The sequence below is a fragment of the Capra hircus genome, assembly GCF_001704415.2.
Source record: "Capra hircus breed San Clemente chromosome X unlocalized genomic scaffold, ASM170441v1, whole genome shotgun sequence".
NCBI classification, from domain to species: domain Eukaryota; kingdom Metazoa; phylum Chordata; class Mammalia; order Artiodactyla; family Bovidae; genus Capra; species Capra hircus.
The window spans coordinates 56,567,396-56,593,036 of NW_017189516.1; the positions used below are offsets into that span (position 1 = coordinate 56,567,396).

Below are 25,641 nucleotides of genomic sequence, written 5' to 3' on the forward strand. Positions count from 1 at the left end.
AGTGGGCAGGATCTCAGAGATGGGCTGTGCTGGAAAAGCCTGCTGAAATAGGACAGCTGAAAGGATGCAACCGGGACTCATGTAAGGGGAAGATCAGGGACTGATCATTAGGAAAACGAAAGCAAAAAAGGCAAAAGAGCTCGCAAAAAGAGAGAAAGTGATGTCACTGAAAGTTCTGGAACACGACGAATTGGGGGACATCAGTAGCACCCTGGGCATCGGGCCCACCGAGCACACGCAAGTCAGCATTAAGCCCGTCATCTACACTAGCGCTCCCAGTGATCCAAATAAAATGCACAAGCCCAGTTCACTCCTCTTTCACTACCTAGGATGCTTCAGTGGCGCCCACATTCTCCACATAAGTAGGGACCGTGGGTCTCTCCTCCGCCCTGCTACACCCACATCCATTACCTCTATGGTCAGGAAAGCACTTCCTGGTTGACAGTCCGCAGTGGTAATTTCTCAGAATCCATGGACTACACCGAGCCGCCTTCCTACCTACCGCTTCCCTGCCCCACCACCCCAAGCTGCTGGCACTGAAAGCTTATACAAGGTTTCACAGAAACATGAAATGCCAGGTTTTAACATGTGGACCATCTTCGATATTTTAACTTCAGTTGAGGAGTTTTTCCCAAGGGGGAAGAGACAAAAACAGTTAAATATCCACTCACAAATATGCACTTTGCCATCTTCCATGCAGCACACTGTAACCGCTACATCAACTGTCAAATCTACATCTGTCCATCCTCCCAAGTTCAGTAGTTTGCCTTTTCCTTAACCTTGCCCTGTCTCAAAGGCTTTATATCCAAAGACAGCACGAAAGCCCCATCGGACCTGTAACCCTGGGGCCCCTGGTCCAGACAGGGACAGCATGCCCCACTTCTCCCCTCCTGCCTGCTCCCTTGGGGCTCTGCAGCTGCTTGCACCCTTCCTGCCACTGCAGTCGCCTGCTTTGCTCCTCAACTCTCACTTTCTCCATTTCTCATCTTTGTGCAACACCAATCTAAGTGCCTTTTACTTTCTTAAAAGAACCAGACTTTCAGCTACCTTTTGCTGCAGCACGAAGAGCTCTTCCATCAGTGAGTGTTCCTGTGACGGCTGAAGCTCTTCAGTCAGGTCTTGTTCCTCCCCTTCTTGTCCCATTTCAGTTACTGGCTTTGCTCAGGGAGCCTCTGTTCACCAGGTCTTTTAAGTCACATTGTGATGCAAGATTACTCCCCCTTCCATCAGCCTGTCTACACACATGAAAATATGGTCCTTTGATAAAAACTTTTTGCTGCCCAGCTCTAGACCTCTGAAATGCCAACTAATCTTTAACTGGAAAAAAGTTACTGAAAAGATGCTTCAAAGTTTGGGAAAATCACTAAGCTATTAGTTAAATCTATACAAGTATCAAAATTATACATTTTGTAAATACCTACACACACATTGTATGTAAGGGGCTGAATTGTGTCCCTCCAAAAATTGATATTCAACAAGCCTAGCCCCCAGTCCCTCAGAATGTGACTGTATTTGGAGACAGGGCCTTTTAAAAGGTAATTCAAGTTAAAATAAGCTCCTTATATGTAAAATAAACAAGGTCCTACTGTCTAATACAGGGAATCCAATCTCACTAGTAGTATTCTAAGGGGGAAATCTGGACACAGAGAGGTGGGGTTGGGGAGGTAGGGAGAGTTGTATGCAGAGGAAAGGTCCTCTACAAGCCATGATGAGAGGACTCAGGAAAAACTAAACCTGTCAACACCTTGCTTGTGGACTTCTAGCCTCCGGAACTGGAAGAAAACAAATCCCCATTGTTTAAACCACCCAGTCCACGTGTTATGGCAGCCCTGGCAAACACAATATGCTTTCCTTATGTACTAAAAATCTACACGGATATCCAAGAGACTGATACATGGCTGCCTGCACAAGCAGGAAATGGAGACACTGGTTCCTTATGCCTTCTACTTTCCAACCATGTGACTCTATCATCTATTCAAATAATAAACAACAAAAAATGTACTCCTGATATCCATTGGTGACCAAGGTATAGGAAATGTTAATATCCTACCGCCAGCTAGCTAGCAGTCAAGGGCTTGACTGTGAGAAATCCATGCAGCAAATAAATGAGGTGGGTCTACTATAATGGAAATACACCCAGACAGATTAAGCGAAAAGGGCACATCACAAAACAATGGGCACACTTGGTTTAAAATAACAAAGCAACTCCCCTAGGGAAAAAAATAAAGGCAATATATAATATACGCTAATTTGTTAACAGTGGATGCCTATTTTTTGAGTGGAGGATTAGTTTGGAGAAGCAGAATTGATTATAAATAATAAAAACTAGAGCTCTCTCTTCATCAACTTGAGAACATAAAGAGATTTAATCTCCCCAAATTTAAAATGTGAAAATGTTTTGCTTATAGCCAAACTGTCTGCAGTATTAGGAAGTTAAAGACTTTCAAAATCTTAGCTTACTGTAATGATATTCTTTGTCAGTGGTTCCCAAGCTATGGGGCCAGGGAGAGAAGTATCTCAATCTAGCTGTTCCCAAAACATACTCCCCTGCCACAGGACCACCCCCCCCAAAAGCATGTCCCTTGATCACCCACTGCTCTACAGCCCTGGGTGCTGTCCTCACTCACATGCAGCCCAGGCATCGGTGTGCCTCTGCAGGGCAGGATCAGCGTGAAGGGCGCAGCACCCACAAAAGACCATGATGTGCTTTATCAATTAAGTCTGGTCACTGAAGCAGAGTTGACAAAAGATCTCCTTGCGACCAAATCACCACACAGTTCAGTGACACTGGATAAATACATGCCCAAATAAAGAGGTCTTTGTTTACCCTCACACTAAGTACCAGCCAGAAGTAGGATTTCCTCCAAAAATGATAAAAGCTGGCTTCTGTGTTGAAGGGGGTGTGGCTCACGTATGGCACACAAATGACAAGTGATTACTAGTGAGATCAATTCTGATACGCAGAGTGAAAAAATGAACATAAAGAGAAAGTAGTAGTAATCAAATCAAATAATCACAGTGCAAATGCATTCAATTTTGATCTTTAATAGTTAACATTATTGCTTTAGGACATGCTTTCCCTGAACCAGAACAGAATGCTAATTACATAAAAATATACACATAGAAAAAGTAGTTCTCCATATTCCCAGGGAAAAGACAGTAACTTCTAGGATACTCAAGTGTTTTAATTATAAAGTCTTGGTCATTTCATTTATTAGCTCTGTAACATACATATTTAAATTAAACATTATTAGACAGCCGTTACAATGGGTGCGTGTCAGGCGCCGTTACTGAGTAAATGGATTCTCTCGTGAGGGGATGTGTCGCTTCCCCCACCCGCTGACAGGCACGGTTAATGTTTGAGTATGTGATGCGTCGCTGCACACGCGTACCCTCTTCTCCGCCCAGAGCCCATCTGTGCATGTGGGTGAGCTGGTCAGGTCGCTACCTCTCTAACTTCCACAGCAAGACGAGCTGGGCTTGGGCTTCCGGTGCAGACGGACCGTGTCTGTCTGAATCAAGGGATCTGACCTATCCTCGGTAGCGAGCACTCTTCGAACTGCTTCCTCAAAGGCTGCTGCGACATTCGTGGCATCTTTTGCACTCGTTTCAAAGTAGGGATAGTCACCGTTGTCCCGGCACCAGGCTTGGGCTTCTTCTGCAGACACTTGCCGCTCGCTGATGTCAACCTTGTTGCCCAGAATCACAAAAGGAAAGCTTTCGGGCTCTTTCACATCTGCGTAATATATGAATTCTTTCTTCCAGTTACTCAAGTTCTGGAAGCTCTGAGAATCATCGACACTAAAGGTAAGCAGGCAACAGTCAGAACCTCTGTAGAACGGTGTCCTCAGGCTTCTGAAGCGCTCTTGACCAGCCGTGTCCCAGATCTGCATGGTGACAAAGTGTCCATCCACCTCCAAATCTTTATTTAAAAACTCCACACCTATTGTATGGAAGAGCTGGGCATCAAACTTATTAGTCACATATCTGTTCATTAGAGAACTCTTCCCAACACCACCATCTCCAAGAAGAATGACTTTGAAAAGCGATGATTTTCCTGCCATTATTAATCTCAAGATCTCTGACTGTGGAACCCTGTAAAACAGAAGAGTACCATTACATTCCTTTAGACCTGTACCTAATTCCACGTGCCTCTCTGAGCATCAGTACTAAGGGAAAGAAAACGCAGGGAATACGTGACAGCAAGAGATGTCAGCTACTGAGCTCTGCACCTCGCGCCAGGCTCCATCCTACCGTCACTCCCGACGACCACTGCTGAGGGCTCGTTCTTCCCCTTCCTCTGGTTACCCTTGACTGAGGCTGGCAGTCAAAGCCGAGTCTAACCCCCAAACCATCCTCTCAGCTCACAACAAGCCCTGCCACCATTTGTTAGAGAGGCACCAGGAGACCGAAGAGGGCGCATTTCCAGAGCAACTGCAAATCGCCCTCTGGTGGCATGGTTCACTGATGGCTTTCCTCTCAGGCCAGGGGGCTTCTAGCCAATCCTCTCTGTCTCTCTCCCAACACTATCACCATAGGAGCTGGCAAGCAGGGAACAGGGGACAGAGTTCACTGATCTGGCTGTGAACAGACCAAAGCCAACCACTTGAGTAAAGGACTCTGTTCTCTTCACTGAGGACACTTTTTTGTACTGGCTAACATTAATGGCAGCACCAATGGAATTTTTATCATAATATAGTAACCTAGCACATTCTACCCACCAGATTCGTTTGGGCAGCTCCAACACTTCTGAACAAATGCGAGCCTGGGCTGTTTGTTACTTGTATTTCGAAGGAGGATGCAATGAACCTTAAACCAAAATGTGGTATGGTGCCCATGCTTTGAGGGGAAGCCCTGGGAAGGACTAGACTGCCCCGTGCACCAGTGAGGAGGGCAAGGGTGGGGTGGGGTGGCATATGAAGACTCAGACACCTATTTACAGCCTGGTGGGAGCATTGTTTGTATTTAAGGCTTCTATTTTAACTCTTCATTATGGAAAATGTCAAATATACACAATTTTGGAATAATGAGAATAATATAATGATACTGCATAGGCCCTAAACCTAGTTTCACCAATTATCAACTTACAGCAAATCCTGTTTCCTCCATAGTGTTCCATTTTCCCTTCTCCCAAATTATTCTGAATCAAATTATAGCATGTAGTCTGTAAATATTTCAGTATAAAATGGCTTTTTAAGATATTAAAATTTCTGGAAGCAGACAATTTTTAGTACCGTCTAACAGTACTTTCTGCAACGAAGGAGGCACCCTCCATGTGGACTGTCTGATATGACAGCCACTAGCCACATGTGGCTATTGAGCACTGAACTTGTGCCTGGTGGGAGAAAGGAAATGAATTTTAAATTTTATATAGTCTTAACTACTTTAAATAGTCACATTTAAAGAGCAAACAGCTGTACTGGATAGCACAGCCCTACAGCAAAAATGGCAATTAATTTTCCCATGAAAGTAGATAATGTGAATCCCTCAATGGGAAGGTAGTTAAGGCATGAACAATAACTGTTATATTGACTAGGCAGTAGGGACCTCCCTGGCGGTCCAGTGGTTAAGACTCCATGTTTTCACTGCAAGGGGCCCAGGTTCGATCCCTAGTTGGAGATCTAATAAGATTCCACATGCTGAGCCACGTCAACCAAAAGAAAAAATAAATCATTGCAGTAAACAAACATTATCTGGCAATTTCCTGGTATACATGAGCATGACCCAGTATAACGAAGCCAGCATAACTGAACACTCCCCATAACCAGCAAGAATTCATCTCCTACTACATGCTACCACACTATTCTTACAAACATGTGGCAACTTGCCCCTCTTATTGGCTCTCTGACATTACTTACTACAGTAATTACTACTATAAACAATTTAAATTGGCGAGGCAATCAGGGAGCATACTAGCTAGAGACTTTCCAACCTCAGCACATGGCTCTGCCCACTGCCCAGGCTAAATTACTGTCAGAAAGGAAACTGAAACTATCTCAAACCCCTTTATTTCCTGACACAGTAACAGTGCACTAAATCGGTTCCATGTTTAATTCTTTGGAATCTTGCTCACATGACTTCAACCCAGAAAAAAGAGCATCAAAACCAAAAATGCACACAACTATTCTTACATAGGGAAAGTGAAAGTACTAGTCACTCAGTCCTGCTCGACTGTTTGCGACCCCAAGGACCACAGCCCGCCAGGCTTCTCTGTCCATGGGATTCTCCAGGCAAGAATACAGGAGTGGGTTGCCATTTCCTCCTCCAAGGGATCTTCCCAGCCCAGAGATCAAACCCGCGTCTCCTGTCACTCCTGCATTTCAGGCGGATTCCAGACAGATTCTTTAACACTGAGCTACTGGGGAAGCATCTGCTAATGCTTAACATTCTTTAGTGGTCTTCCAGACTCAGGTCTAAGTCCAACTTCTAAGGCAAGACACCTGGTCCTGTTCCCCATTCTCACCATCAGCCATTCAGAAATGCACTGTCAAGTAGAAGTGAAATTCAGATCCACGGGCTCAGCCCACATACTCACCTTTACCCTGGCCCACGCTGCTCCCCCTGCTGGCAACCCCACCCACTACTACTACTACTACTACTACTACTAAGTCGCTTCAGTCGTGTCCGACTCTGTGTGACCCCAGAGGGCAGCCCACCAGGCTCCGCTGTCCCTGGCATTCTCCAGGCAAGAATACTGGAGTGGGTTGCCATTTCCTTCTCCAACGCATGAAAGTGAAAAGTCATAGTGAAGTCGCTCAGTCGTCTCCGACTCTTAGCGACCCCATGGACCATAGCCCAACAGGCTCCTCCGTCCATGGGATTTTCCAGGCAAGAGTACTGGAGTGGGGTGCCATTGTAACTTGGCCCTCAGAACGCTCTGTCATCCCTAACACTGTAAACTTCCCCCAGTAGCCCCTCATTCGAGAACTGTTCCTTTCCCAGGGTTTTCAAGATACATAAACACAGACATTTCATGTTGTGTTGCAAGGGTGTAAAAGACGTGCTCAATTCTAGTCTATCATTTATCCCAGGACTCTAGTTAAGTGTCTAGTTTGCTAGACATAAACTTCCACTGCACAGCATCAACTTGCTAGTATCTTTACATCACATTATAAACCAGACTGTGCAATCTAACAACCTCCACCCAAACGAGAGGTTACATATCTACCGAATTAAGTCTTAGAAATTCCTTGAGATTTGTAATCATAACTTTTATCAGGATACTTTGATAGTTCTTGTCTTCTTACATAATAATGTGGGATTTTGGATATGCTGGACTCACACACCAGGAAATAGGTACATTTTTTTACATTTCCCATATATAATTTGGGGCCTCCCAGATATCCTATTCCCATCACTTCATGGGAAATAGATGGGGAAACAGTGGAAACAGTGTTAGACTTTATTTTTTGGGGCTCCAAAATCAGGGCAGATGGTGACTGCAGCCATGAAACTAAAAGACGCTTACTCCTTAGAAGAAAAGTTATGACCAACCTAGACAGTATATTCAAAAGCAGAGACATTACTTTGCCAACAAAGGTCCGTCTAGTCACGGCTATGGTTTTTCCAGTGGTCATGTATGGATGTGAGAGTTGGACTGTGAAGAAAGCTGAGCGCCGAAGAATAGATGCTTTTGAACTGTGGTGTTGGAGAAGACTCTTGAGAGTCCCTTGGACTGCAAGGAGATCCAACCAGTCCATTCTAAAAGAAATCATATAGATCAATGGAACAAAATAGAAAGCCCAGAGATAAATCCACACACATATGGACACCTTATCTTTGACAAAGGAGGCAAGAATATACAATGGAGTAAAGACAATCTCTTTAACAAGTGGTGCTGGGAAAACTGGTCAACCACTTGTAAAAGAATGAAACTAGATCACTTTCTAACACCACACACAAAAATAAACTCAAAATGGATTAAAGATCTAAATGTAAGATCAGAAACTATAAAACTCCTAGAGGAGAACATAGGCAAAACACTCTCAGACATAAATCACAGCAGGATCCTCTATGATCCACCTCCCAGAATTCTGGAAATAAAAGCAAAAATAAACAAATGGGATCTAATTAAAATTAAAAGCTTCTGCACAACAAAGGAAAATATAAGCAAGGTGAAAAGACAGCCTTCTGAATGGGAGAAAATAATAGCAAATGAAACAACTGACAAACAACTAATCTCAAAAATATACAAGCAACTTCTGCAGCTCAATTCCAGAAAAATAAACGACCCAATCAAAAAATGGGCCAAAGAACTAAATAGACATTTCTCCAAAGAAGACATACGGATGGCTAACAAACACATGAAAAGATGCTCAACATCACTCATTATTAGAGAAATGCAAATCAAAACCACAATGAGGTACCATTTCACACCAGTCAGAATGGCTGCGATCCAAAAATCTGCAAGCAATAAATGCTGGAGAGGGTGTGGAGAAAAGGGAACCCTCCTACACTGTTGGTGGGAATGCAAACTAGTACAGCCACTATGGAGAACAGTGTGGAGATTCCTTAAAAAATTGCAAATAGAACTACCTTATGACCCAGCAATCCCACTTCTGGGCATACACACGGAGGAAACCAGAATTGAAAGAGACACATGTACCCCAATGTTCATCGCAGCACTGTTTATAATAGCCAGGACATGGAAACAACCTAGATGTCCATCAGCAGATGAATGGATAAGAAAGCTGTGGTACATATACACAATGGAGTATTACTCAGCCGTTAAAAAGAATTCATTTGAATCAGTTCTGATGAGATGGATGAAACTGGAGCCAATTATACAGAGTGAAGTAAGCCAGAAAGAAAAACACCAATACAGTATACTAACACATATATATGGAATTTAGGAAGATGGCAATGACGACCCTGTATGCAAGACAGGAAAAAAGACACAGATGTGTATAACGGACTTTTGGACTCAGAGGGAGAGGGAGAGGGTGGGATGATTTGGGAGAATGGGAATTCTAACTTGTATACTGTCATGTAAGAATTGAATCGCCAGTCCATGTCTGACGTAGGGTGCAGCTTGCTTGGGGCAGGTGCATGGGGATGACCCAGAGAGATGTTGTGGGGAGGGAGGTGGGAGGGGGGTTCATGTTTGGGAACGCATGTAAGAATTAAAGATTTTAAAATTTAAAAAAAAAAAAAATTAAAAAAAAAAAAAAAGAAAATTCTACTAGCAAAAAAAAAAAAAAAAGAAATCAGTCCTGGGTGTTCTTTGGAAGGAATGATGCTAAAGCTGAAACTCCAGTACTTTGGCCACCTCATGCGAAGAGCTGACTCATTGGAAAAGACTGATGCTGGGAGGGACTGGGGGCAGGAGGAGAAGGGGACGACAGAGGATGAGATGGCTGGATGGCATCACAGACTCGATGGACGTGAATCTGAGTGAACTCCGGGAGATGGTGATGGACATGGAGGCCTGGTATGCTGTAATTCATGGGGTCGGACACGACTGAGCGACTGAACTGAACTGAACTGAGATATCCTATTTGGGAGTATGTTGGCATTTGCTCAAACAACTAATATAGACATACACAACTCTCTCAGTCTAGCTGCAGCACTGAATATAGACACACATGATAAAGATAATTATACAAACTATCTTATTTCCCACTGACATCTAACAAAAGTTAGCTTGATGCAATCTATCATTAACATAACATAATTAGTTTATGAACATTAAAATTTTTCCCTTTTTCTTCTCTAAAAACAGAAAAATCCTTTGAAACCTCTTTAGTATAAGCTGAATGAATAAAGGTATCCTGCTATGTTCTTTTCAAGACTTACCTTAAAATGTAATATGAAGCCTTTTATACTTCAGTTTAGGACTGCCCAAAGGCAATAATTTTCACCCAAGCTAAAATATGACTTTAGCAATCAGTTAAACACTATTAAAAAAAAAAAAAAAAAAGAAAACTACATGTCTCTTCAATGCGCCGGACTAGAGTCAAGCTCAACAGGGTCTTCTTTCCCTGCTGATTCCGCCAAACCCGTTCCCTTGGCAGGGACTTCCCAGGTGGCTCAGACAGTAAAGCGTCTGTCTACAATGCGGGAGACCCAGGTTCGATCCCCGGGTTGGGAAGATCCGCTGCAGAAGGAAATGGCAACCCACTCCAGTACTCTTGCCTGGAAAATTCCATGGACAGAGGAGCCTGGTAGGCTACAGTCCATGGGGTCGCAAAGAGTCGGACATGACTGAGCGACTTCATTCATTCATTCATTCATACACTATAAAGAAATCTAAATAAGAAAAGTGTAACACACAGGCCATAAGTCTTACCTTAATTGTTCAGTTCAAACATCATCGTCTGCAAAGAAAAAATTTGAAAGCTCACCTTAGTAATATACATTGTCTGTTTTCATAATTTTAAGAGTAAACACAATAATTAAAAAGTAAAAGAAATGTCTGACTTATATTAGTAGCTAGAGTCTTAGTTTATGACTGATTCATGTTGAGGTTTGACAGAAAACAACGAAATTCTGTAAAGCAATTATCCTTCAATTAAAAAATAAATAAATAAATAAATAAAGGAAAACTGCACCTGCAAGCTGTCCATGACCTTTCTCAGCCTAAAAGTAGCCCTAGAATCGAATACTACACTTTGGTTTTTTTTAAGTAGTTTTTCACAAATCCCCATCCACCCTACTTTTCTAAGTATCCCATTCAGACAAATATAAAATCTGGTTAATATGAAATGTAAAACATTTCATTCAAATTCTGCCCAAATTTTGAGTGATTTAAATTAATCATATTCCAGAGAATAAAATCAAGGCATCACCAACTCAATGGACATGAGTTTGAGCAATCTCCGGGAGATAGTGAAGGACAGAGAAACTTGGTATGCTGCAGCCCATGGGGTCGCAAAGTCAGCAGACCACTCAAGGGACAGGCACCTAATGTGACACAGGAAAATTTGGGCTAAGGCAGCGCAGAATATCCTGAAGCTTCTTTCTGGGTAGCCAGAGCACAGGGGAAACTTTCTGAGTTAACAAAAGCCACTGGCAGAAAGGAGAACTGGCTCCCCGTGCCAAAGGCCAAGAGCCCATACCCGTGGCCAAGCTCTTGGACACCCTGCAGCTTGGGGACTCTGGCGACAGCAGGACCTACCGGAGGGCTGAGGAAAGATTCACTGAGACACGGACACCAGGGAAAACGGCTCACCACTGTGCCAGGCTGATGACCTGAGCACAGACAGCTTCTGCGGAACAAACACATGAAGAAGCCTTTACTGATAGTTTCATAGAAACCAGACAAGTTTCTTTTATGGCCATTTCTTCAGCCAAATTTCTGGAAGAGTCACAGGCAGAACAAATGAGAGGGCAATGCAGGCTGACATTAGGAAGTCAAAGGAGCCTAGTCCCACACACCAAATTCAGTGCAGAGGTTTCCTAGGCCAACTAGGCTGTGCTAAAGCACTAGCCTCTTTCCACCTAAACCAACAGTTTCAAACTCCTCTCCCTCCATTCTTTAAAAGCAAAGGGCATTTCTGCGGGACTTACATGAAGCAGCCTTCAACTTATAAATTCAATCAATGAAAAACACAATACCCTTCAAAATCTTGACATTTGGGAGTTAAGGACAAAACCACCACCACCCTCACAATGACTGAGCCCTTCAGGCCACCAACTTTGCATCTCTGCATCCACTCACCACCAGCTATCCTAGGGGTGAGGACTCTGACTCAGAGAGGTGACATTCCTTGCTGGCGGTCACACAGCTCGGGAAGTGTCCACCCCAGGGGCCTCTGACCCTGCCAAGTGGCTCTGACCACTGCACAGCTCCATCTGGAGGAGGAAGGAACTGGGGGGGGGGGATGACTGGAACCAGGAAGCGGGACCAAGGTGAGAAGGCACCCACGTGGCCAGGGAGAGCCCAAGGTGGACAGGGCACCTGCAGCCAGCAGTGGGGGGGCGCCGTGGGGAGGTGGGTGGAGTGAGGAACGAGCTGTGCGGCCACAGGACTTCAGGGGCAGGCCACCACAAGATTTCTGCCCATGCCCTCGGAGTGAGCCTACCTGCATCCCTGAGCAGATGCGGAGTCCAAAAAAGCATCTGTCTGCAATTACAAGAGCAGGCTGCGGGGAGGGCAGAAGGGAGGCCTGGGGCAGAGTGGTGGTGGCTCACTTACCATCCCTCTCCAACTACCGACGGTGTCAGCGGGCTCTGGGGTGGCTGGCCTCCTACTAGAGACTGCAGTAAGCTACTCACCCCAAACCCCTCCTCCTGCTCACCCCTGGCCAGGCGGCTAGACCTCAGCTCCCCGGAAGCCCTGCCCCTGCGCTCCTGGCAGCCCCCGCAGGCACCTCTGCATGCAGAGGCAATACTGAGATCAGTGTGCCTCCCAGGGCAACTTCACGTTTGTAAAGAGGCAAGATCTCGAAAAAGATTCAGTTAAGGGAAATGTCTTATACCATGATAAAAATGCCCAGATTTTTCCCTGAGCCATCCATTTTCTAAACTCTACACCAAAAATACATCCCCATATCATTCTAAAACTACTCGCCCTCAAAAAAAAGAAAGCAAGGAGAAAAAAAAATTGCAAAAATGTTCCCAGTGGGGCAAATGGAAATGACCTAAATGCATAATTGGGGATGCTCTGCAGCCCTTGAGAAGACTGGAGACACGGGTCTGTAGAAATGCATTAAGTAATAAATCCAAAGAACGTGTACGCCATGATGACACCATGTAAAAAGTTCATAGGTTAACATGAAAGTCTGCAAGAAAATCTCGAACAATCAGCACCAAGTTTTTCAAGTCCTGACTTGATTTCACACTCATACTCCTTTTTCAAATATCAAAAGTATTCTTTTAAAGCAACAACAATCATTTATTTTGCTCTTGAATCTGCAATGTGGGCAGGGGTTGGCAAACTCAGAAGCATTTTTTAAAACTTCATTTTCACTTAAAGCCTAGCTTGACTGAATGCTGTAATTGAAATAGAAATAATTTTCTTTTAAATTTTCTTCAAATACTGCTATCCATCAGACCTTAAGGACAACTGCTTCCTAAAGTTTCCTATAACTCAGATTATATTAAAAATAATTCAACATGAAACCCAAAACACAAGCAACAGAAGAAAAAATAGGTCAAATGAACTTCATCAGAACCTAAAACTTTTGTATTTCAAAGGGCACTATCAAGAAAGTGAAAAGACAATCCACAGGATGGGAGAAAATACTTGCAAATCATTAATCTGATAAAGGACCTGTATCCAGGAACTCTTAAAATAATAATTTAAAAAGCAATTTAAAAATGGACAAAAATGGTCAATATCATTAGCCAGGAATGAAATGCAAATGAAAACTATAATGGGATACCACTTCACACCCAAAAGGCAGACAATAACAAGTGCTGCTGAGGATGTGAGAAAACTAGACCACATACACTGCTGGTGGGAAGGCAGAATGAGTGAAGTCACTCAGTCGTGTCCGACTCTTTGTGACCCATGGACGGTAGCCTACCAGGCTCCTCTTTCCATAGGATTTTCCAGGCAAGAGTACTGGAGTGGGTTGCCATTGCCTTCTCCAGGAGACCTTCCCAACCCAGGGATGGAACCCAGGTCTCCCACACTGTAGGCAGACGCTTTACCATCTGAACCACCAGGGAAGGGAAGGCAGAATGGTGCAATGACAATGAAAACAATCTGCGGTTCCCCAAAAAGGTGAACGCAGAGTTACCATCAGTTCAGTTCAGTTCAGTTCAGTTCAGTTCAGTTCAGTTCAGCTGTTGTGCCCAACTCTGCGACCCCATGGCCCGCAGTACTCTCCTAGGTATGTACTCAAGAGAAATAAAAAAAAATCCACACAAAAACTTGTACGTGAATAGCATAGTATTAATCATAATAGCCAAAACATGGAAACAGCACAATGTGCATCAACTGATGAATAACTAATAAAAATGTGGCCTCTCCATACAATGGAAGATTAATCAGTCACAGGAAAGAATGAAGTTCTGATACATGCAACTACATGGATGAACCTTAAAAACATGATAGTTTAAGGAAGCCACACAAAAGGCCATACATTATACCATTTATATGAAATGTTCAAAATAGACAAATCCACAGGGACAGAGAGTAAATTTGTGTTCCAAGGAATGGGGAGTGACTGCTAATGGGTACAGGTTTCTTTTTGTGTGTGTGTGGGGGGGAAGGTATATGACAAAAATACTCCAGAATTAGTGGTGATGATTGCATGATTTAGTGTCTATACTAAAAACAACTGAACTGTACACATTAAAAAGGTGAGCTTTATTGTATGTGAATTATAACTAAATAATCTAGACATATTTTTATTGACACACACACACACTCGGCCTGAGAATTAGCAATGAGACCCTAATTTATACGTGCCACAAATCATCTCCTTGTCCCTTCAGCAATATCCTTTTCAATAAACCAGTTACACACACAATAAATACTCCGTCAGGATTACAAGGTCATGTGCTGGCAACAATGCAGGTTAACGACAGTACACACGCATCTGAACGGGAAGCTGGTTAAGCAGGTTACTGGCAGCAAAGAAAATGAACTGTTTTCAACAGATACCTCAAAACTAAAGAGAAAAAGAGGGCATTGAATGCCAGCCCTTTCCTTTTTATAACACTCTTTTCCAACTTTTCAATCCTGCACTTTTATCTTGCACTATCAATTGTTTACGGATAGTGTAGAGGAGCCTTTTCTCTGGTCTCTCTCTCCATGCTGGCTTCCCAAGCTGATTATTACAATAAACCAAGGGGGAGTCAAATCCAAGCATGGAGAATATATATCTCCAACAGAAATGTTTGTATGGATTAAAGGTAGACCCTTTTTATTGGTCATGGACCTAACTGCCTCCATTTGCACACATAACAAAACCCATTTCTTTCTTTATTACTTTTATTATATAGGATTCTGAGCATGGCATTCAAAGAGCTCTCCAACCTCACATACCTATCTGCTTGTCCCAATTATAACCCTACAGGTCAGCACCCCCAAACCTATCAGGCATTTACTGTCCTGCCTTTGCTCAGGCCCTTATCTTACACTAGGGGTTCCCTCCCCACATCTTGAGAGCTATGAAATTCCTAGTTATCTAAAGGCCCGCTTTTGCCAAGTCCCTCACAACCTAATCTTTCTCTTCATTTTCATAATCATTCCACTTCTATTGCAGCTCTCATTCCCTTACAGTTTCCTAATTACACTGTCACCCCCCTGCGAGTGGCACACACCACCAACTGCCACGTGTTCACTGGCCCTTTCTGGGGTCTGCAGCATCTAGCACAAAGCTTTCCACACGCTGAGGCACCAAACGAACGCTAAATTGAGAACAATGAGTAAACTACTTCCTCCTTCTTTCTTGCTATTCTATTCTTATTTTTCTATTTGTACTTTCCGGACTTACACTTTTCTGTTTCTCTATTCAATCAGTTCTTCCCCCCATTCTGTTTTTGAGGTCTATTAAAATATGTGGGAGAGGACAAAAAAAATTGATTCTTACTTGAAACTCAAATGAGAAAACCACTTTAAAATAAGTACTCTGGAATGCAACAGGAAATGCTGAAGACCCACATTCCTGTTAACAAGCTGCCAAAGGGATGCTAGGTTTATAAACGGCTTCCTCAAATTCTCAGGTTTTCATATCTGAAACCCCTTGACTAACTCTCATTTCCAAAAATTTAAACTGAATTTATTACTCCTGATTTAAATTTAGGAACAGATCTTTTTTTTTTTTTTCCTTCTTTTCAAAATCACATGTTTCTTTTGCACTCACTGTTAAATGTCCCAGTTAGAGGCACGCCACTTTATTTCATATCACAGCTTGAGAAACTGAGGCTCAAAGAAACTAACCAAGGCCACAAAAGCATGGTTAATCCCTCCATTGTTTCTATTTTCACCTAGGCTGTATTTATTTCCATATCTCTTAATACAGGTGTGTCTCGCTTAACAGCCTCTTAACTCCACTCTTTTATTTCCGGTCTTCCTGGGTGTCTTGCTGAACAAGGCATGTCAAGGAAGTCATTAAGTATAATAATAGGCACTATCTCTACAGCAAGAAGTGGAGCATAACAAAACGAATTAAGCAAATAGCACAGGCACAGACCAACTTGGGAGGCACAACTTGCCACATGAAAACACATTATCTAGGTGGCCACTGAGCACTGCCTGGAGACAGCTAGAGAAGGAAAGACTGCACAAATCAAAGCACACTCTGTCACCAAGTCAGAGCAGCTCATTCTACTTCAAGAAGTCATTCCGTGAGTGCTCTTTATGAAGAGCAGGCATCTAACTGAACTGTTAAGAAATATAAACTCTCAGTTTTGCTTAAAACAAGGCACCTTTGTAGTTAGATATACTAACTAATCACTAACAGTGGTGGAGTGAATGGGTAGGGAGAAGAGAGGAGAAAAACATAGATTTGGTTAAGGAACTCAATTTTCTTAAATTATCCTGAAAATAGAGAGCCATGTGCTCCAACACAACTTTCTGTGATGAAGGAAATGTTCTTATGTCCAATATAGTAGTCACAAATCACATGCAGCTACTGAGCGCTTGAAGTGTGGCTGGTCCAACTGAGGAAGTAAAATGTTAATCTCATTTCAATTCGGTTACATTTAAGTTGCTACATGAGTACTGCATTGGAAAGTACAGGCATGGAGTGTGCTTAACTGAGAATCCATGAAAGAGCTGCAGGGGGAAAATGCACCTTCTAGAATCATAGGTGAGACAAGGGTGAGTGAACTGTGCTTGAGCCTTCCTCTGGAAAGAATCAAAAAGGTTTCATCAGATTCTTAATGGAGTATGCACCTCAAGAAATGATCGATTAAAAATATTGTTTTAAAAAAAAAGCAACGATCAATACGCATCTGCAACATTTGTACATTTCATGTGATTAACGTGTATAGTTAATAAGACCCTCAAGATTTTTACCTTTACTTGCCATTACTGTTTGGAGGTTCTCTCCCTTACCCATAAGACTTCATTAATATTACACTTGGACCATGAACTGTGACAGTTCAATCAAGAGACTTATTCACAGGAAACTGCTAATCCTGTGAGGAGAACATTTTGTTCTTCATTTTATTTAATGAAGTCCTCAAAAGGAACAAGCATAAATTCACCTGTAATGAAGACACCTGAAAATGGCACTTGAAATGCTTGACAGAAAAGAGTGGGGATAGTTTTAAGGCTGCACTTTGGGGGACAAAATTAAAATGCAAAGAAATGGGTAAAAGTCATAAAAGAGGAATACTACACTAGGAAGCAGAGCAGGGTATTTCAGGAAGAAGACTGTGTTGTGAAAGAAGTGAATGTGAACGTGCAAGTTAGAAAAATATATTAAGAGCAACAAAACACAAACTGAACATGATCTGTGATGATCTGCTGTAACTTAAGGGAACCCTGGTTCTGACTCGTCTCTTCAAGTTAGGACAGAAACCTGCTTGCGATCTTTAATTTGAAGCAGAAAGGGGTGAGGGCTGGAGAAACTTCCATGTAAGCTCAGGGAAGAGTCAGTATAGCAACACTCCCCACAAGGCATGAGGCCACAGCAAGGTAGAACTTCTTGGCTGTTAGAGAAATTAAGTAAGAGGGGTGGAATTTCCCAAGAAGATCTATTTCAAGAGAACAGCTGTATATCCGGCATCTAGGACTGAACTAGATTAGAGACTCCCATTCTGCTGGGAAACTGTCACCAGGTCAAAACGAGAAGAAACGTCAGAGCGCTGCAGGGAGCTTTCTGGGAAGTTCACTTCATCACACGTCTCCATCACTGATGCTGCAGTTTGTCCCCACCAAGGTGGGGAGCTGACTTGGCTTACAAAAACCTTCCCGAGCCCAGACTTACTCTGTCATCATGACACATTTCGCTCTGTGCCTGATCAACTCTGCACCTGCTCACTGAATGGAGGTTCTCAACCTCTCTATCCCCAGAGCGTCAGCAGAAGTCACGGGAGACTTCCCAAAGGCCAATCCAAGGGCTTCTCCTCAGTGCTCATCTAAAACCCCTAAGGTGCACGCAGCCCTAAAGCGACTGAAGAAAAACGTGCCCCCTGAGGACTTCGCTGTGTACACTTCTACAAACACACCCTCATGGCTGACCAGTGTCTTCAGCAGAGGCCTACCCAGTGGACAGTGAATTCTAAGATGGAGCAATTTGTCTGAATGTATTACCTGGCATCAAATCTCAAAGGAGTACCCTTCTGAGGGTATTTTTTTTTTAAACAAGTAAGATAATGGAGGCCCAAATGGGAAAGGGTCTTGCAAGTATCACACCTCTAACTAGAGGCATCAGTGGGACCTTGAAGTCTTAGCCAGGACTCAGTCACCAGTACTGTCTCTGTTAGGTCTAACGGCCTGGCAATGACCTTGAAAATGCTTCCTACTTCATAGTCCATAAAGCTACCCTGCCTTCTCTGCCCCTCAGCCCATTAGCTTTCTGCAACCCAAATGGCTCCCTTTTCTAAGAGGCTCTTAGACCATATATATCACCAGGTTGATGCCCTTGCTGTTGTTCAGTCACTAACTCATGTCAGACTCTGCGACCCAAGGACTGCAGCCTGCCAGGCTTCCCTGTCCTTCCCTCTCTCCCAGAGTTTGCTCACTCATGTCCGTTGTGTCAATGATGCCTTTACCTCTTCCCAAACCATATCTTCCTGGGATATAAAAACCTAGTGATTCCTAAAGTCCACCTCCACCCTTCAGCCCCTTGGGCGCCAGATAAGAATTCCCACCCCTTTTATAATACAGTCATCTGATGTATTCAGATGGCAGTTCAAATTCAACAGATCTAAAAACCAAGTTAATTATTTACCCCATTTTCAAAATCTCTTCTGTCTTACCCACTTCACCCACACAAGAAACGTGTCCAGTTCACCCCCTACCTACTGCCACTGTCTTTGCTCAAATAACAAATGCTATGACTACAATAACATCAGCCGCCACTGTTCCCTGAGTGTCTACTAGGTACCTGGCACAGAGCACCTTGAAGTCACCTGCAACCCAGACGCTACCACCCATGCTTTATGGATCAATAAACCAAGTTCATAAAGATTGGATAACTTCCCCCTGGTATAATTGAACAGGGCAGGTCAAACATGTGTGACCTTCACTCCCATCAAAAGAAAAGAAAAGTCAAAAAAATATACAAAGCCAAAAAGGACAACAAGAGAACAACTGTAGGTGAGAGACAGCAACAAAACCAGGAAGATGGAAAGTAAACGGTCCAGCAGTGACAAGCTGAAGAGCCAGGGAACCTACCTGGGGAGAAACAGCTGTCAAGGAGAAATCGGCCCCGAGGGCACGGGGCACTTCTCAGCACAGACGCAGACAGGCCGGCTGGGTGGAAAGCACAAGGGGAGACCCCATGACACCCCCTTGGCACCCAGGGGCCTCTCCCTACCAGCAGACCTACTTCCTAATTAACTGTTTGCAGCAGGAGTTGGGAATGGAACTCTCCAGATGATGAGGGAGGGGAGAGCAAGAGACAGTGTGTGCAGGGAACTGGGCAGGGCAGGTTATATGACATTTCAGAGGGCATCACAGAGGTGCTGGCAGGACGCTTCACAACCGGTGCTCAAAAGGGAGTTCATTAGTTCATGGTAGATCACACCACATTCCTTTCTATGACATCCCATCTTTGGCAGGCGGGGTTCCCTGGGGCTAGTATGATAAAAATCAGGTGCTGCACAAATATTAACGCGAAACAGGGTATGAGTGTAGCAGCTGTTTGTTCCCAAACGTTCTGCAATGTTACTGAAGAGTACTGGAGCTCATTCTAGAAATGCTTTGTATTCACCAACACGTGGCCTTCCAGCAGCTCTTCTGTTCTGACTCCAATGAAACCACAGATGTATGTTCAGGTGCGTCCACCTAGTCCCTGCTCTGATTACACACCCCAGAGCAAGACTGCACCCACGAGAGCAGTCGCCTAGCCACATGCCACACTCCAGGGAGTTCTGATATTTGCGAACCTGTTAAAGCAGTCAACCCCTCCATTATCTGTGATATGCTTCTACAGAGCAAGTGCCAGGAAGAGAAATCTATAAGGCACTTTTTCAGACTTCTCCAACACTGACAAATACAGCCCCTCTCACAAGAGCGAACCTTCTGGAAATGACCTTAGCCTCTGTTCCCCCAAAACCTAGCCCAGTTCACAAGAACCTGGGATGAAAACGGTTCAGCCCACACTGACCCAGCAGTCAGTTCACTGGCTGCTGTGATCAGCTCTCCTTCACTCCTGGATAATGAATGTGGCCATGAGATGAATGTAGCAAGCTGTTCCATACTGTTTCTCCATCCCCCTCTAACAATAGCAGACACTGGGAAGCCATCAGGCCGTGGACACAAGTGGGGCCTGTGTTTTGAGCCCCTGCACTGAAACGAGCAGGTTGAGCGCAGCCGGTTTGGTGAACCTCCACGGCCTGCCTCGCTCCATTCTGTATTTCTTCCCAGACACGGGGCTGGCTCTCCCCAGCCCACGCTGATCTAGCTGCGACCTCACCTACATTCGCTCACCGCTCGTCATCCTCTCTCTGTTTGTGATAAGCACCAGCATGCCCTACTCTGCACCCGGCATGGTCAAAAATTAACAGAAGGTAATGGAGGAACCCAGGATGAGCAAACACCCGGAGCTCACCTTCACAACACGTGCAATGCCAAGAATCACGCTGGGGAAGTTCTCTCCAGAGCAGAGGCACCCCCAGACTCCCTGGCAAGCTCCAGCCTCCCCTCCCCAACCCAGGGCAACCAGGCCCCCCTCACCTACACACCCGGGTCCCCCAGCTCTCCTCCCTCGGGAACCTTGACCTTTCATCTGCATCACAGCTCTCCAAACGCCCTGAGGCCTTTTTTGAGTTCACCACCCCCCTCAAAAAAAAGTTCTTAATACATGTTCTGTTGATGATCTACTTAGTCACAGGCTCTATTTTCTTTTCCTTGGTTTTGATTAACAAATTTATTACCGAGCTACCTTTCAAGTGAGACCTGTTTCTCACACACACAGACACACACACATTTTTCCATTTGGCTTATTTCCTTCTGTTGCTTCACCAGCTTGCCTGAGGCAGAACTCCAGGCAGCCCTCCTTTTACTGGGCTTCACAGTTATTAGGGGCTTTTTACAAACTGAAGGTTTCTGGCAAACTCTGCATGAAGCAAGTTTATGAGCGCCATTTTCCAACAGTATTTGCTCACTGCTTGTCTCTGCATCACGTTTTCATAATTCTTGCGTTATTTTAAACTTGTTCATTATTCATATTTGTTACCATGATCTGTGATCAGTGATATCAGCAGTGCAAAAAGATTACAACTCACTGAAGGCTCAGACAATGGCCAACAGTTTTCAGCCGTGAAGTATTTTTTAATTAAAGTGTGTATGTTTTTTTTTAGGCATAACACACAGGTATAGTATAAACATCTTGTAACTTTCATAAACAGTGGTAAACCAAAACCTTTGGTCTGAAACCAAATCCAAAATATCTCCGAGGTATATCTGTACTTGGAAGCCAATAATTTGATGTCTTTACTTGGTGTCATAAATCCACACAGGCATTACAAAGTACAACCAACTCAATTTTACAAAGAAAGAAATGTGGTGACCTAACTTGGCCAGAGCAGCAAACCAGTGCACATGGAGCAAGACTCCCCAGAGCAGGGGGTGCTCCTCCTGCACCAGTTTCTCTTGATACTCCCCAGGATAAAACCCCTCCAGTAGTAACAGAGCACACATCCCTTTGGTAGACTGAACTTGATAGCAATCATTTTTAGGTGTATAATTCAGCATCCCCTCTACCCCACAGCAGACAGCTCCTGATACAAGGCAGAGAAATCTATTCATTGGCAATGAACACACTCAGTGTCCATCAGCACAAGGCAAAAAGCAAAGCTCCTCACAAAAGATGCCATGTTGCCCGAATGAATAACACTCTCACAGCAATTCCTAAATAGAGCCAATCTTTTTTTTTTTTTTTCCTGGCCGCGCTGCAGAGCTTTCAGGATCTCAGTTTCCCCAACCAGCAACTGAACCCAGGCCACGGCAGTGAAGGCCCCAAGTCCAAATCACTACACCACCAGGGAACTTCCAGGGCCAAGCCTTTGGGACTCCTCTCACTCACAAAGTTCACCTAGGAGTTACATCTGCCACCAGAATGAAGCAGTACATGGACTGAAGGGGCTAGTTTTAGGCATGATGAAAACATGCTGGAAAAAGTCAGAAAAAAAATGCAAAAATCAATTAAAATTTTTCACTGCTTATTTCTTGAATTCATTGATATAATCCATGCAGAACTATTGTCCACTGAAGCTAATTTAAGGAAGAATTTTATGCTCAACAAGAATGGCTTCTCAGTTTGTTTCTTGTAAATATTCACAAGTGTTCAATTTACAAAGCTATCAAAACCACATCAACCAGAGCTTGGGATTAACATATACACACTGCTATAATCATCAACAAGGTCCAACTGAGTAGCACAGAGGATTCTACTCAATATTCTGTAATAACTTATATGGGAAATGAATGTGAAAAAGAATCAATGTGTATATATGTATAACTGAGTCCCTATGCTACACACTGGAAACTAACACAACATTGTAAACCAACTATGTGGTAGCTGCTCAGTCGTGTCTGACTCTTTGTGACCCCGTGGACTGTAGCCTGCCAGGCTCCTCTGTCCATGGAATTCTCCAGGCAAGAATACCGGAGTGAGTTGCCATGATCTCCTCCAATAAAATTGAAAACAAAAAGAAAAATGCATCAACCTTTCCCCATTTCACCTAAGTCCACACACAGTAAATACCATGAAACAGGTACCTATGAGCTGGTTTGCAAATGTTTTGTTTAACAACACCTGGCCCACGACCTTAAGTAGGCTGGGTAATGAACTTTGTGGGAGGACAAAGTTAGATCCCCATCTCATGACTGTGATCAGACTGTATGATTCGGGGAGGGGGGGACTCCCCACTGCCCTTGGTATCACTAGCACCTTTTTGTCAGCAACCGAAGACTACTCAGAAAATGTTTGCTGACAATTCGAATAATACTGAAACCAAATTTCCTAAGTCAGGTTCAAAGGCCCTGAATGACCCTCAAGTTCTTTCCAACACTTTTGCCAACGAAACAGAAACGGGGAGCGGGGGGAGAGTTCTGTTATCAGAAAATTTTTGGTCACTCTTATTCTTTCAAATGAATGAATATATCTCTTAGTCAAGGGAAATCTCTTCAAGTTCCCAAGTCCAGGAGGTTCCTACACAAGAACCAACAGCACTGACTGTGAGCTCTGGAGTTACATGGACTGACGTCAAGCGGGATTTCTCAACCCCAGCACAAGCAACATTCTGGGCTGGGCAACTCTCTGTCAGGAGCTGTCCTGTGCATTGGAGGACGTTGAGCAGCACTCCTGGTCTTTACTCAATAGATGCCTGCAGCACTCTCTCACATGTGTGAACCAAAAAAGCTGCAGAGGTTGTCAAATGCCAACCCCCTACTGGCACTCTAAATTCACAGGGGCCTACTCGGAATCCTGGCTCTTATCTTCAGTCCTCCAGAGAACCACAGTCTAGATGGAAGAAGTGACGGAGGAAGAAAGAAATGGCAAGAGGAGAGCTTGGACAAGAGCGAACAGCACTGAAGTATTTCCTTAGTCTCCAAGAACTCGGCCAGGAGTCAAGGCCAACAGTATTCTACTTAGTTTTCCTCGGTCTATTCTAACCTTACAAATGACAAACCCAAAATCTCTCCAACTCACAAAACTCTCCAAAGTAAATAAGTCAGCAAGCCAGAAGCTTTTTAGTATAAACTAGAGGAATTTACTATTAATACAATATCCACACACAAAAAAACTGAAGACACCAGACGGCCACACCAGATGCAGAGTTTGAGACAAGTAGTGAAGGTAACTTCAACCCAAGGTTCTAAAACAGAAACGAAAAACAGTCTCCTTAAAGGTCCGTGGAATAAGAGTACTGAGCTTCCTTCATGTCTTGAGTTTTGTTCCACTGAAAAGTTTCTGAGTTTACAGGCAATTTAGGGATTTTCCACTACAATTATGATGGCAGAGAAAGACAAGCACGAAAAATAATTTTTCATTAATTTTTTAAAAAGCAACCAAAATCTATTTTTATCAGGCCACTGAAATCCTACATAAAGAGCGTGTTCACGTGACGATTTGGAAACTACCCGAAGTCATTCCTCAAAAGAACCCTGGTCACGGGATGTATCATCACTTGAAAAAAAAAAACAAAAACACCCAAAACCCAACTGATACTCTTCGACTTAAATTAATTACATTGGCACTTAAAATTTTCACCTTGTCTCTTTAAAAAACGAAGTTGGAAGAACGAGAACACCATTTGGAAACCTTGGCCAGAGTCTGCATCCGATAACGGCCCAAACCGCCTCCAGCCCCTAGGATTAGTTTTATATTTCCCCCTGCGTCTCCAGAGTGGTACTAACACTTCAGCAAACGTTCACCTGGGAAGCAGGTCAGAAGTCGCCAGTATCAAATCGTGCGTGCTCTGCTTTCCCTCTGTGAGTCACGTCAGAGTGGGTTGCTTTGGGGTGCCTGGGTGGATTTCTCCGTGTATGCGTGTTTCCCTGCGGGTAGCATATGCCCTCTCTCCCCCCTAGGGGTTTGTGTGGCTGTGTCCCTCTCCCAGATCCCAGCTGCTAATGGATCTCTTTCCCCGTGTGCGTCTCCAGGACTTCTAGGTGTCTGTCTTGGGGCATGTATCTCTCTCCCCGGGTGTGTAGGTATGGGACCCCGTCTTTCCACCTGCGTCAGACACAGGAGGAGGCAAGGGGCTACAAGTCGTCCCTTCTCCCGGGGTGGGGAGCGGAAAAGTGACCCGCAATGGCCGCGCGCGCCCCGCGCCCCAGTGCCCGAAGCCCAGGCCGCACTCGCCGTCGGCGGGCTCCGCTCAGACCCTGACGCCCGCGCCAGCTGGCCCCAACCCCCGGCCGGCCCCGAGGGGAGTCGGCGCCCCGCTCACCTCACGGCCACACGGAAGAAGTTCGGGAGCTCCGGGCCGGTCCGTCCGAGGGCAGGGGAAAAAAAGTGAAGAGGGTCGAGGAGCCAGCGGGCAGGAGACGGCGGCACGGCGAGGGTCAGTCTGCAGCTGCACCCGTCCTGCACGGAGGGAACAACATGGCGACGGGCCGGGGCGGGGCCCGGGGAAAGCGGGCGGGACCTAGTCGGCGGGGCGGGGCCCGGGGTGGCCGGAGCCCTGGGAAGGTGGGGAGGGGCCTGGCCGGCAGGAGCCCTGGGAAGTCGGGGCGGGGCCTGATTGGGGGGCCCGGGGCCCGGGGCCTCGAGGTCGCCTCCGCCCTTCCTTCACCCACTCCTTGCCAATCCCCTCTAGCTGAATCACAGGTTTTCTTCGGGTGCGCTATTTCTCTAGACCTCCGGTTACGTTCCCGGGAAAAGAGAGCACGGATACTAGTTACCTTTAAAAGCTGACGTAAAGTGGGAATAAGCAGATCGCAAAAGCACTGTCACACGATGCTGTGACTACGCGGTGAAATGAATATGCAAATAAACAAGTGAATAGATTGAAAAATGAAAACATCTGTGATATTGTGAAATAACAGGATTTTTTGATTATTTTTTTTAATTTCCTTGCTCTTAAAATTTTTACTGCCTCTCGCCTCTAAATATAAAGCAG

At 44.5% G+C, this 25,641-nt stretch overlaps 1 protein-coding gene across 2 annotated transcripts in view; it reads right to left on the bottom strand.

Annotated features, from left to right (window-relative positions):
• Positions 1–3,025: 3,025 nt before the first annotated feature.
• RAB9A (RAB9A, member RAS oncogene family) overlaps positions 3,026–25,641 on the bottom strand; it is a 56,142-nt gene continuing 33,526 nt past the window's right edge. The window contains exons 2-5 of one of the 2 annotated variants that reach the window (XM_018043871.1): positions 24,970–25,106; positions 11,117–11,207; positions 10,289–10,316; positions 3,026–4,095 (exon numbers count right to left, since the gene is read on the bottom strand). In XM_018043871.1, the coding sequence (XP_017899360.1) occupies positions 3,453–4,064 (612 nt within the window). In that variant the 5' untranslated portion in view covers positions 4,065–4,095; positions 10,289–10,316; positions 11,117–11,207; positions 24,970–25,106 and the 3' untranslated portion in view covers positions 3,026–3,452. The remainder of the gene's footprint in view (positions 4,096–10,288; positions 10,317–11,116; positions 11,208–24,969; positions 25,107–25,641) is intronic. The other variant, XM_018043872.1, reaches the window with a different exon arrangement.